The sequence below is a fragment of the Diospyros lotus genome, chromosome 10 (assembly GCF_014633365.1).
Source record: "Diospyros lotus cultivar Yz01 chromosome 10, ASM1463336v1, whole genome shotgun sequence".
Classification (NCBI taxonomy): domain Eukaryota; kingdom Viridiplantae; phylum Streptophyta; class Magnoliopsida; order Ericales; family Ebenaceae; genus Diospyros; species Diospyros lotus.
Genome location: NC_068347.1, coordinates 14,466,232 through 14,480,307, shown reverse-complemented (window position 1 = coordinate 14,480,307; position 14,076 = coordinate 14,466,232). Strand labels below are relative to the sequence as shown.

Sequence of the window (14,076 nt, the reverse complement as noted above, 5' to 3'; positions counted from 1 at the left end):
ATCGCGTGAGCATGCAACACGTGCTATGGCAGTAGTCTTGTGTGGGCATGCTACATGTGCCATGACGGCCTTGTGTGGGTAGGATAAGCATGCCATGAAAACCTTTGGTGGGCAGGCAATCCATGCACCCGTGGGCAACGTGTTGTGTGAGCACAGAAGCAATGCCATGGCACCTACATAGCCAGGCAAGACAAGCCATTGTAGCCTCAAGTGAACCTTTCATGAGGCAAGCAAGGCAAGGCATGGCATTACAACCGCGGGTGGCATGCTACGCACGCGAGCATGCTGGCATGCCTTGGCAACCCCAAGTGAACCTCCCTTGAGGTAGGCAAGGCATGGTAGTACTATAGCTTGGCGCACAAGCTGGCATGCCTTGGCAACCCCAAGTAAACCTCCCTTGAGATAGGCAAGGCACAACATTGCAGCTGCTGGTGATGTGCTACACGTGCGCGCAAGCATGCCATGACAGCCCCTCGTGAACCTCTCTTGAGGCAAGCAAGGCACGGCATTGCAGCCGTGGGTGACACCTCCTCACATGGGCGTGCTGTCTATGCCATGCCAACCCTAAACAAGGCATGCATCGACAACCCTTGGTTACATGCTTAGTATGTCTCGCACACACACACTTGGGAAGTCATGATAGCCTCCTGTGGGCATTCCTTGAGATCCCACCGCATGGGCAATGCCTCATGTGGGCAATGCCTCATGTGGGCAATCTACATATGCCATGGCTATTGCCAAAAAAGAGCATTTGCCTCGAGTGTGTGATCCATGACACGCCTTGAGTAATATGCTAAGGCGATAAGTGAGTACGCAAGAGATAACAGTAATGCAGGGGTGAACCTCTGGGACTTCCTTTCTGTTTTTGAAATTTTGAAGTGGGGAAGGGACGAATCGAAGTGACAAGGGCTGAATTTTAGTGGATCGTGGCAACAAGGCCACTCTTCCACTTACAATACCCTGTTGCATATTTAAGTCATTTGTAAAGGATTCAACCTGCTGGTTGATGGGAATTGCTCTTCATAGCATCTCGCACGGCTCGACCGCAGCGTGATGTGGGCTAATGACACGTGCCTTTGGGGCCGAGGCCCCTACTATTGGTCAACAAACAAACGGCGAGCGCATGCTTCTCTCCTAGCTCGGATTCTGACTAAGAAGCGTTCAGTCATAATCCAATGCACGGTAGCTTCGCGCAACTAGATTTTCAACCAAGTGCGATGACCAATTGTGCGAATCAACAGTTCCTCTCGTACTAGATTGAATTACTATCATGACATTGTCATGAGTAAGGTAAAACTAACATGTCTCACGATGATCTAAACCCAACTCACATTCCTTATTGGTGGGTGAACAATCCAACACTTGATGAATTCTACTTCACAATGATAGGAAGAGCTGACATCAAAGGATCAAAAAACATCGTCGCTATGAACGCTTGGCTGCCACAAGCTAGTTATTGTAATACCCGGTATTACATGGTGTTAAAAATAAATAATTTTTGATTATTTTGAAAGGATCTTGAGTGGTCCAAGAAGCCCAAGAGTTAAATTCGAGTAATTAATTAATAAAAAATGGCTGAATTGGCTGCTGGGAGTGCCTCGGGACTTGGATGTCCAGGGAAGAGGGCAAGGGATTGCTGAGCGTCTCAAGATGAGGATAGTGACGTTGGTGACGGTCCGACTGGGAATAATTTTCAGAATAAATTCTGTATAAGCCCGAGTGGGTGCAAATACCGAATGGTTGCAGGGGACCTCCTGGAAGCTGAGGGGACCCTAGGGGTGGTCTGGTTTTGCGAGTAAGACAACCCTTAAGCGTTTTTGGATCGGATAAAGGTCTCGTGTAGGCGCAGGAGCGAAATCAGTATTTCTGAGTAAATGCCGAAAATTAGTTTCGGGAAAATTAAGAATGTAAGTGGCTTAATTAAAATTAATTTAAGCATTGGGAGTGCCCAAGTGATGTTATAAAAAAATCCTAAAGTGCAATTAATAGTTCCCAAGTGGAAATAGTGATATTAAATGGGGTTAATGTGTTATTATGTAAATATATATATATTTATATATGTGGGCGCTCGTGTATAAGGAAGCTTCCTTGAAGCTTCCTAGCCTTTGATGTTCTGAAATGAGAGAGTAGAGCCGAGAGGGAGAGGGAGATGCAGAAGAGATGTCGAGGGAGAGAGGGATCACGAGAGTGCGAGAGTGAGCTTGCGAGAGAGAGAGCGAGATCGAGAGAGAGACAACCGAGCTCGGCCATTGAAGAAGCAGCTTCGAGCTGCTGTTGAAATGGCCGAGGCAAAGGCTGCCATGGAAGCCAACGATTGGAGCAGCAACCGCGAGGCAGCCGGATGCTGGTGGTGGAGCAGCTGCGGTGGAAGGTGTCCGGCGGTGGAGCACGCAGAGGCAGCGTCAACTTGAGGCGATGGTGGCCGAAGGTGTGGCTGCGACTGGTTGTCACGGCCATGGCTATAGCGAGAGGTCAGGCCGCAGTGCGGCTGCTATGCGCGCGGGAGGCCAGCGGGGGTTGCTGCTCACGATGGTAGCGACGCAGCAGCTGGAGGTGGCCGGAGGCAATGGCAGCACGAGTAAGGGCGGTGGCCAGTTGCGGTGGGCGCACGCTAAAGGTTGAAGGCGATGAACAGTGCGCGCGGGAAGCTGGAGAAGAAAGGAGGAAGAAAGAAAAAAATAAAAGAAAAAGAAAAATAAAAATAAAGGAAATTTTGGAAAATGGGAAAATCGGAGAAAAATTCTAGAAAATTCCAAAAAGGTTCTGAAAATTATTTCGAGACTCGTGGAACGTATTGGAAGCTCGAGAATGGGATCTTGGGCATGAGACGACAGTTAATGAGGCAACGTTGGCGTAGGTGATTGTCCGATTTTCTTCTCCAGATTGATTGAGGTAAATGAGTCATGTTCTTTGAATTAATTTATTCAGAGAGTTAGTAATTATTCATTGGATTAAACCCTGTGTTGGGGTTATTTGAATTGTTGATGGTTGGTTCTGATGGTGTGTGCGGCGTAGTTGAGGGCATTGGTTGAATGCCGGATGTTAATGGAGTTGGGGTTTTGTGTGTTTGCCTCTAGGTTTGACCGGGGAGGCGGTGATTCTAAAAGAGCTCGGAGTGCGAGCTGACATTCTCGCCGAGGCAGAGATGAGGCTTCGAGCCAGGTAAGGGATGGCCCCACGTGGAGGTGGCCTTGCAAGTTGGTAAATATGTTTGATAATATTTTTATGTTACATTGGCAAGTAGTGGTTATATCTTGTGTGATGCAAGATCTAGTGGATCTGTGGCCATATGGAGGACTAGTGTGGTGGGGGCTAATAGGTTGATGCCTCAAACCTTAGTGGGTTGTGAGGATGAGTGGGCCTAGCCTCATTTGCATGCATTTGACATACATAAACATGATTATATTCATATTTACATGCATTGCACCCTTACTGAATCTTATGACTCATGAGGTTTTACCTCATATTGTAGATGATGCAAGTCCAGATGCAAGTCCAGATGCAAGCAGGGAAGGCGCCAGGAGTCTGTTGTGGCAACTAGCGGTGTTGCCCGAGTTGTGTATTTTATTATCTCTTGTATGTAGCCATGTGGTATTGTGTATGTATACCATTGTGAGTAAATGTATGTGTTGTTGAGCACTAGATGTATTAAATTGTTGAAATCATCGTAGTGTAATAAATGATTGTGAGATTTTTCTTGGTATATGGCTTAGTTGGAGAAGCCGAGTTTCAGACCGAGTAAAGATCAGTAAGGTATGTTCTCATAAATCCCCAATACTCAGCGAAGTGTTTGTATGCTAGCTTTGTGCCTGGGTCACCTCTGGCTTGCTATGGGGCGAGCTGAAGAGAGGTGAAGCTCACTCGGGATTCGGGTCTTGGTCCGTTGGGTTTTTCTTGTTTGAGTTGGGACCGATTCCTGAGTGGAGCGAAGGGAAGGACGAAGCCTAGTTCCCACCTAGGGCGTTTCCTGTTGAAACATAGTCCAACCCTTCAGTTATAGTTTGTCGAGTGAGTAATCCGGTCGATTATTTACCAGTGGCACCCATAAATGGGAACGGGTCATTACAGTTATCCCTGTGGTAACTTTTCTAACACCTCTACCTTCAAATTCTGAAGGACTAAAGGATCGATAAGCCACACTTTCATGGTTCGTATTCGTATAGGAAATCAAAATCAAACGAGCTTTTACTCTTTTGTTCTACACGAGATTTCTATTCTCATTGCGCTCATCCTAAGACACCAACGTTATCTTTTAACAAATGTGCTGCCCCAACCAAACTCCCCACCTAACAATGTCTTCCTCCTGGATCGGCCAGTTGAGGTCGGCTTTAGGTCCAAAAAGAGGGGCGATTCACAAAATAAGTAAAATAACGTTAAAAATAGTGGTATTTCACTTTTGTCATTTTCGGCTTCCACTTACCCTACACCTCTCAAGTCATTTCACAAAGTCGAACTAGAGTCAAGCTCAATAGGGTCTTCTTTCCCCGTTGATTCTACCAACCCCATTCCCTTGGCTGTGGTTTCGCTAGATAGTAGACAGGGACAGTTGGAATCTCGTTAATCCATTTATACATGGGGGGTGCACCAGACACCTCGTGACGTGCGGTGATCTTCCAGTCACTAGACCTTACCTCCAGTTTTGGAGAGTTGACTAAACTTGCTGGAGGACTAGTTTTCTTGGTCTGATGGGTTAATTCAGTTTGGTTTTAAAAACTACGTTATTAACTATTAAGTCTTCATATAATTTGAAATTTTCTTTTTGGATTTAGCTTCTCTAAAGTGAAGGGTTCACTTTAGAAAAAAACTGAGGAGTTATAATCATTGATGACTAAATCAACGGTTGAGATAATGATAAAATACATAAACATATTGATAAGGGAAAATGCCCTCGGGTTCATAATTACTCCAATACCTCGACAATACAGCTAATGGCAACAGTGGCACTTGCTCGCTAGGGAGCCACCCCACTGACGTCATCCTGCTTAAGCCCAGAGAGGACATGTGATAGATATGTCTCAACACATCGACTAACCTGTTACTTAGCGAAGATTCTCCGCATTGCTCTACATCAATCATCGCTCCGAGGATCATGGAGATAGGGACTATCCCAAGCCCCTAAAAAATGATTACCATATCCATATCGTTAAGATCATGGCTTTGCACGGGACAGGATGGGGATCTCGGCAATTCAAAAAGGGAATCCTTATCCTGGCAAGAGGTTAAAAAGAAAGCAACAGGGACGGGTAAAGGACTCTCCACTCTCCTTTTTTTTTTTTTTTCTAAGTTCTTGACTGTATATTGAAAATATAGATAAACTGGTGAACTGACTTGAATGTCGGAGTGATCACGGGGGAGTAAGTCCCCAACTTCATCTCTTTGCAGATATCTGGTTTGAGGCAGAGGAAGGTGATCACCCATCGCATCATCATTTGGCACCCACCGTAGGGCCGAGGCAATTTTCTTTCTGTCTCTCCAGTACGCTTTACCTCGATGTTCAGGTTTCTCTGTCTTAATGGAAACCAGAAGGCACCAATCCCGTGCTGCTAGCGGTAACCTTGCCCCAGAGCTGAGTCAGAATAATCCCCCGAGGAGCCAGCAGGGGAGGGAGCGTAGCTCGGATAATCCTCCTCCCCCGCCTGATCGGATCACGCTTTTGGAGAATCAGGTCCAGCGTCTAATGGAGTTGCTCACTGGCTTCCTAGACCACCAGCACCAGCAGACCCATCATTCTCGAGCAGAGGGAGGGCAAGAGCCCCCACTAGAGGAATGATCTTTCCCGCGTGAGGTGGACCCTCAAGGATGGGGGCAGAAAGATGGACCGGGGGAAGTTGAAGAATCCTCCAACATGTCACATGCATAGCAGCAAGAAAGGAGGTTATGTCAATTGGAGAAAGAGATTGTGGCTTTAAAGCTGAAGCAGGAAGAGTCCCATGGCATGATTGTGAACTAGCCCCTTAGTCCGGAGATTATGGTTGTAGTGCCACCCAAACGTCTTCGCATTCTGGCTATCAAGCCCTATGTGGGGACTACTGACAAAATGGATCACCTGGATCTTTTTACTTCCCATATGATGGTGCAAGATGCGTCCGATGCAATGTGGTGTAGAGTCTTCCTAGAAATATTGAAAGGGTATGCATGCGCCTGGTACTCAAATCTGGCCCATCACTCTATAACAAGCTTCACGCAACTTCGGAGTAGTTTTCTGGCTCACTTCGCGCCTCTTCGGAGGCATCAGAGATCTACTATGGCTTTCATTAGCCTAAAGCAGAACCAGGGTGAGTCCTTGAAAGGTTTCATCTCGAGGTTTAATATGGAGGCCTTGAGCATCGAGAACTTCGACGATAGTGTTGCTATGGTGGCATTCCACAATGCCCTAAGGCCTGGCCTATTCGCTCAATCATTGGCCAAAACTCCCTCGCTCACGTTCACATATATCCTTGGTTGGGCAATGAAGTATATTAATGCTAAGGAAGTTATGCAGGCGGAGAGAGTTGAATATACCATGAAGAAGAAGAGAAAGAAACATTCCGAAGAGAATAAGAGTGAAGGTAGAAGGGAGGATCAAAAAGAAAAGCACCATCCTCAGTGAGAATCGAGCAGCTTTACCCCCTTGAATGCTCCAAGGGCGGAGATCCTCGCCACTATCAAGGGAAAAGACTATTTGAAGAAGCCCCTACCAATTAGGGCACCATTTAACAAGAGGAACCGGAATAAGTATTGCCGCTTCCATCAGGATCATGGGCACAATACGGAGGAATGCCACCAGTTAAAAGAAGAGATCCAAGAGCTTATTAATTGGGGTTTCCTTAGGAGTTTTATTGCTAGGGAAATGAACTCCCAAAAGGGGAGAGAGTGGTGTTCGTGGAGTTCTCCCCCCAGGAGGGACCGAGCTGAAGAGTGGGATCGTGTTCGAAATTTGCCCCGGAGGAAGAGACCACTGCAAACAGGGGAGGATCATCCACAGCCCCCAGTGTTCCATACCCTCACCGTGAGGGAAGTCCTAGGAGCGAAGGGCAAGGAGGATTCAAGAGTAGCTCAAACCTCGGGGGTGCAGAGTTCGAAGAGAGGGGAGATAATCTCCTTTTCAAATAACAACCTCCCAGGGTATCCAAACCAAAATGATCTGTTGGTGATAACAGCTAAGCTTGGAAAGTGGGAGCTTCGGCAGATCCTAGTAAATCCAGGCAGTTCTTCAAAGATCTTGTATAGGCAAGCCTTCTTGGGTATCGGATACTAAATGGAGCAGCTGAGACCTGCACGGGTCCCCTTGGTCGGGTTTGATGGGGAAGCAGTGTATTCTAATGGAGTCATTCAGCTTCTGTTGGTTCTGGGAAAGGGTTCCCAAACCTCTCGGGTCAGGTTGGATATTTTGGTGGCAAACGTGCTCGTAGCTTATAACATAATTCTGGGAAGGTCTAGCCTCAACGCTCTTCAGGTTATTCCTAGCACGTATCACATGAAGATGAAGTTCCCCACAGCCAATGGGGTAGGTGAAGCGTGAGGAGATTGTGTTCGACTCGAGAATGTTACATGGCCTCCATAGGAGTGGCAAGTGGTGCAGAGACCTCGCGAGGGAAAAGGAAGGAGAATTCGCCGAAGGGGGAAACTTCTGGTCATAAAAAGGACTTAGAAGAAGAAAGAGAGGAGAGACCCCCACCAACTGTTAGTTTTCTATTGGAGGGGTTAAGGGATCCGAAGATGGTAGAGCCCATGGACAAGCTCAAGGAGGTACCTTTAAGGGAAGATTGCCCTGATCGCTGTATAAAGATAAGCACTGAGCTAAAAGACCCCCTCAGGGGTTAAATTTTAACCTTCATTCGACAGTATGCAGATGTCTTCACATAGACAGCCCAAGACATGCCTGGGGTCGATCTAGAGGTCATGACACACAGGTTGGGAATACGTTCGAGTTTCTAACCTATTAAATAGAAGAAGCAAAGTTTTGCCCCAGAAAGAGTCAGAGCAATTGAAGCGGAAGTGGAGAAGCTGAAGGAGGTATAATACATTCGGGAGGTTGATTATCCCAAATGGTTAGCAAATATGGTGTTGGTGCCCAAAGGAGAGGGCAAGTGGAGGCTTTGTATCGACTTCACTGACATTAACAAGGCTTACCAGAAGGATAGCTACCCCCTTCCTCGGATAGATGCCCTGATTAATGGGAACGAATGGTTGTTTATTAATGAGTTTTCTAAACACCTCTCAGGGATACCACCAGATTCCGCTGCATCCCGAAGATCAGGAGAAGACGGTGTTCATCACTAATAAAGCAACCTACTGTTACATAGTAAGGTCGTTCGGGCTAAAGAATGCGGGGGCAACCTACCAACGTCTGATTAATAAGCTTTTTCAAAATCAGCTGGGCCAAAACATGAAAGCTTATGTAGATGACATGCTGGTGAAAAGCCTCGTTGTCGAGCATCATCCTGTAGATTTGGAAGAATGCTTCCAAACTCTTCGTATGTTTCATGTAAAACTTAATCCTACCAAATGTGCTTTTGAAGCTTCTGTAGGAAAGTTCCTGGGTTCTATAATCCATCATCGAGGGATTGAGGAGAACCCAGCGAAGTTAAAGCCATTATGGACATACCAGCCCCGAGGAACATCAAGGAAGTACAGAGCTTAACAGGAAGAATGATGGCTCTAGGGAGATTCCTTTCTCATTTGGTGGAGAAGGGTCTTCCTTTCTATAAGGTCCTGTCAAAAGTTAAGAATTTTATATGGGATGAGGAATGCCAAGAAGCTTTCAACAAGCTGAAAGAACATCTGGCTTTGCCTCCGATTCTCACAAAGCCTCAGCAAGGGGAAGCGCTGTATCTTTACTTGGCGATGGTAGAAGAGGCCGTAAGTTCGGTGCTGGTCTGAGAAGAAGACAAAAGGAAGAGGCATGTTTATTATGCTAGCAAGTGATTGACAGGGGTTGAAGTTCGATATTCACCCATGGAGAAGTTGGCCTTTGCCTTGATAATCTCGGCGAGGAAACTTCGACCGTACTTTTAAGCTCATACTATTATCATGTTCACTAACCAACCTTTGAGGCAGGTGCTTAGCAAACTGAAGCTCTCAAGAAGGATGTTGAAATGGGCGATAGAGCTCGTGGATTTTGATATTGAGTACAGGCCTTGACGGACTATCGAGGCCCAGGCATTGGCAGATTTTATCGCCGAAGGGGTTGGATTTTAGGAGGTTTCGGAGCAGGATTAGAGGCCATGGATATTAGCCATAGATGGAAGGTCGACCTCGGGCAGCGGCAGAGCGAGGCTGATGATCAGAAGCCCTAAGGGGCAGACTTGACCCTATGCCTTACACTTCGAGTTTCGAGCATCTAATAATGAAGCTGAATACGAGGCCTTATTGGCCAGATTAAGACTGGCTTAGCAGTTGGGAGCACAACGAATTGAGGTGAGTTCAGACTCCAATTTGGTCGTGTAGCAAGTGAATAGGGAATACGAGGCTCGAGAAGGTAACATGGCGAAATATCTGGCTATGGTCAAGGAGCTGATGGCACGCTTCGAGTCAATGAAGATGGAATATGTTCCTCGGGCCATGAATATGGAAGCAAATCTTTTATCCCGAATCGCTTCGTCATCTTTCCTGACGAGCTCTCGAGAGATCCGAATTGAGTCTTTACCACAGAAGAGCATCGAGGAGTTAGCTGAACAAATGTGCGTTGATACCAAACCAAATTGGGTGGATCCCTTGCTCTTGTACTTGAAGGAGGGAAAGCTTCCTGAAGGCGACTTGGAAGCTCGAGAAATCAAAAAGAAGGCCTGGAGTTTTGTGGTCGTCGACGGGGAGCTCTATAAGAGGTCATTTTTGCAGCTCCTACTCAAATGTATCTGACCTCGAGAAGCAGATTACATTTTCAGGGAGATCCATGAGGGGATACGCGAAAGCCATATCGGGGCCCGGACTTTTACCCAGAAGACTTTTCGGCAAGGGTATTATTGGCCTACAATGGCAAAGAACTCAAAGCAATTGGTTAGAGCCTGCGATAGATGCCAGCAGACCTCCAATCTAGTTCATGTCACACCTTTCCTTTTTGCTCAGTGGGGCATCGACATCTTAGGTGCTTTTCCTCCAGCGGCTGGCCAAGTTAAATATATCATAGTCGCCATAAATTATTTCACGAAATGGATCAAAGCAGAACCAATGGCCTCTATTACTGCTCGAAGGGTGAAACAATTTCTATGGAAGGATGTGGTGTGTCGATTCGGAATCCCTCGAGTCCTAATTTCAGATAACGGCACCCAGTTCACTGATCTATCGGTGTAGAAATGGTGCCAGGAGCTGGGAATAAGGCAACATTTCACTTCAGTGCCTCATCCGCAAGTTAACGGCCAAATCTAGCTCGCTAATCGAACCCTATTGCATGGTCTAAATGAAAGTAAAGTAAGATCGCTATGGGGCAAGTAGCGTAGTTTAAAAATTTTGAACCTTACCCTGATACCGACGATTGGATTAACGTCGAAATTAAATCATTCACTAGGTGGGTGTCGAATCCAACAAATAATAAATTCTTGCTCTTAAAAATGTAAATTGTGATAGTGATGGGCAAGGTCGTATCCACAAGGATTGATTAGATTTATTCCATTGAAAAATTAAAATAAATAGAAAACAAAAATGATTGGGGGTTTTGAAATTTGGAATTTGAACAATTTAAAATAAAACAAATGCAAGGATATGAATTACCAGAAAATCAGTTTAAGCAAGTATCCAGTCCAAGGTTTTATCTTAGAATTGATTCAAGAAATTGATCATTGATGCAAAAATAAAATTCTCCATTCTTTCACTAAATTGGTTATGGTTATTAACAGGCTCTAATAACCTATCCCTCCTTACTTTGATGATAATCAAGACAAGCTCATTGATTATTTTCCTTGTTAATAAACAACCCTAAACAAGCTCTTAAGGTTTAATTTATCAACAGCTTTAATTACTAGAAAGACGACCAATTCTAACTAAGCTTCTATCGACTATGTTTCATTCTGTCGACTATTGTGTTGGTTTTGTCGACTACGAAAATTTCTGTATCGACTATTTGTGTGTATGGTGTTATAAACTTTCTTCATATTTTTTATCTGTCGACTGTGGGTATGGTTTTTTCGACTATGTCTTGTTTTGTTACTTGGTTTTGTCGACTATCTATTCTATTCTGTCGACTATCTCTTTTTGCAGAAACTTGTAATGGCTAGTTTTTTAATTCTCCAACGGCTAGTTCGGGTAAAGCTCTTGGGATGCATATAAATACAAGTCATGGATGAACTTGAGGAGGCTAATGGATAGAAACGAGTTGATTTAGAGATTACAAATCATTTTATTCGAGCTTTACAAGAGTCTGTGTTTTCATTGTTATATTTTTCTCTCCAAGGGTTCGTTCTATCATTGTAAATTTATTTTTAAGCCTTGTTTTCATTGTGAGAGAACTTGTAACTAAGAGTGTTAACTCTTAGCTTCTTTCTTTCATTTGTATCACTCTTATTTTCCTAGCTTGATATTTTAGAGGACTTCCTTGTTGAAGCAAGGGGTTGTAATTCCTAGTTAGGTGTTAGAGGACTTGCTCGTTGAAGCAAGGGGTTGTAATTCCTAGTTGGGTGCTAGAGGGCTTGCTTGTATAAGCAGGAAGTTTGTAAATTCCTAGTCTTGGACTAGAGGACCTACTTGGTTTAAGTAGGGGGTTTTAGTGGATTGTTTGCAAAATCCTAAGTGAGGAGCTAAGGTAGTGGATTAGGCTTGGGTTAAGCCGAACCACTATATATCTTGGTGTTCTTGTGTGCTTGTGTTCTTTAATTTCTCTTTACTGTCAAGCACCTATCCATTCCTCACTTGATTCATATATTTAAACTTGTGTTCTCCATTGTCAAAATGAGATTATCTTTATATGGTTGATACATCATCGTGCCATTTCAAGGTCTTGAGGTTTAACAAAGTTGTGGTCTTCATAGACGACATCTCTTTTTATCAAAAGAAATTTTAAAATAACCAATTCACCCCCTCTTGGTGTGTGTGCCATCACTCCTCTTGGTCTAACAGTTGGGTGGACGAATTACCAAGTATATTATGGTTTTACTGAACCACGGTAAATGTATCTACGGGCGAGACTCTTTTCAGCCTATGTTATGGTTCGGAAGCTTTGATCCCAGTTGAGATAGGAGTGCCTACCCTAAGAGTGGAGCTTTTCAGCCTCAGGGTCCAATGAGAAGAGTCTAAGAGACAACTTAGATCTCCTGAATGAACTTTGTGATTAGCTGAAGATTCGACAGGCAACATACAATCCGCATATTGAAAGGTACTACAACCGAAGGGTTAAAGCTCGAAGTTTCCTTTTGGGAGATTGGGTATTGTGGCGAGCAGATATTCGAAATGCCCGAGAAGCAAATAAGCTAACACCTAATTGGGAGGGCCCCTTCAGAGTGGTGGAAGCCCTCAGTCCTGGCACTTATAAACTCTAGACCGCAGAGGGCGTACCCATTAAAAATACTTGGAATGTGCAAAATTTGAGAAAATTTTATTAGTAATGTTCTTTATTGATTATAAATTTTGAAATAAATTTATTTTTTCTCCCAACAGTTGAAGCCCCTCACAACAAAAGATCCCAAGGGACCACCCCTGACCAAAAATATAGCTAACCTCGAGGGATTAAAACCCCAAGTAAAGAAAATGGATCAGATATGATCCTCAAGGGGCCTCGCACCCTCGATCAAAAGAAAAAGGATTAGCTATGATCCTTGGGGGGCCTCGAACCCCTGATAGGAAATGACACCAAAGGATCAGATGTGATCCTCAGAGGGCCCCGAACCCGAACCTCTAAAAAGAAGAAAAAAGAAAAAAATAGGAAAGGATCAAATCTGATCCCTGGAGACCTTGTCCCTGATAAAGGGAAAAGGTAATCCTCTAAGCATATAAGAGGTTAGATGTAACCTCCCCCAGTTACAGTCTCTCTTAAAGAGTGATTAACCAATGCGCATAATGTTCGATCTTCAGGGGGAAAAAGGAAAAAATTTTGTAAGTTCTTGGGAAAATAAGCAAGCAAAGAAAGAATAAGATGTTAAATTTTATTGAAAAATTGAGTTTAAATACAAAGGAGTTTATTCTAAAGAAGATAAAGCTGCCGAGACATTAAAGGCGATGGAGTCCACGTCCAGGTTCGGGAAGCGCTCCTTCTTAAGATTCTTCATATGCTCGAATCCACCCCGAAAGACATCTTCTAACCCCGCAGCATAAGCCTCAGAGCTTCGAAAATCCGCGCGACCGTTCTGGAAGGCCACGTGGGCATCCTTCAGGGCGGATTGAAGCTTGGTATTAGTTGTTCGGAGGTCTTCTTTGCACCGAGAGTAGGACTCCATTGCTTCTACAAGGACCTTTTTGGCCTCTTTCAACTCCAAGGTGAGCTTCTTCACGTTTTCTCGGAGTATGTCGTTCGCCCCCTTCACGGTGTCCAGCTCATTCCCGAGCCTGGAATTGGCTTGATGAGCCTCCAGCATACTATTCTGTGCCATCTCCAAATCTACGCGAGCTTGAGCCTCGGCTTCGTTGGCAAGCTTCACTTCCTCCTGCGCCAACTCAAATGACTTATTGAGTATATGCACGCTATGCTCGAGATCTACTAGCTTGGAAGAGAGGGTCTCAAGCCCTCGAAGCCTCTCGACTTCATATTCTAAAGAAGCGATCCGAGCTAGGAATTCTGATTCTCGTCGGGCAACTGAATCTTAAAAGGCCAAAAGGCTCTAAAAAAAAAAAAAAAATGAAGATTAAGGCATGTTCGTATAAAGAGAGCTTAAGGAAAAAACCAAGCGGCAGGCATTACCCTTAGAATCTCGGCGCAGTAATCTGGGTCACCCATAGCCGGGGAAGCACTGGAAATAGCCAGGGTCTTAACAGGAGCCTCAGCTGCTTTAGGAACTGAGGTCACCTTGGCTGAAGTAGGACGGGGGGTACTCTCAACCCTTCGGGCTAAAATCTCCTTAGTGGAAAGCGCAGAAGCCTTCTCTAATGAAGCTCTCCCTATTAATCCCGGGTACCCCTCTAGTGATAGAGACATTAATATTTGCTTAAAAACAAAAGGGGTTGGAATAGTGG

General features: G+C 44.8%; 1 protein-coding gene across 1 annotated transcript; it reads left to right on the top strand.

The window, feature by feature from the left end:
- Positions 1 to 5,968: 5,968 nt before the first annotated feature.
- LOC127811127 (uncharacterized) lies at positions 5,969 to 7,237 on the top strand. Its single transcript, XM_052350837.1, has 2 exons — positions 5,969 to 6,585; positions 6,685 to 7,237. Exons 1-2 carry the CDS (start codon positions 5,969 to 5,971, stop codon positions 7,235 to 7,237), a joined length of 1,170 nt encoding a protein of 389 aa, XP_052206797.1.
- Positions 7,238 to 14,076: the final 6,839 nt, after the last annotated feature.

Bases quoted from the DNA above. Each gene is read 5' to 3' on its own strand.
- LOC127811127 (XM_052350837.1), top strand. From the start codon at position 5,969: ATGGTTGTAGTGCCACCCAAACGTCTTCGCATTCTGGCTATCAAGCCC. The intron at 6,586-6,684 runs GTGAGAATCGAG...CCTACCAATTAG, and splicing joins AAAGAAAAGCACCATCCTCA to GGCACCATTTAACAAGAGGA.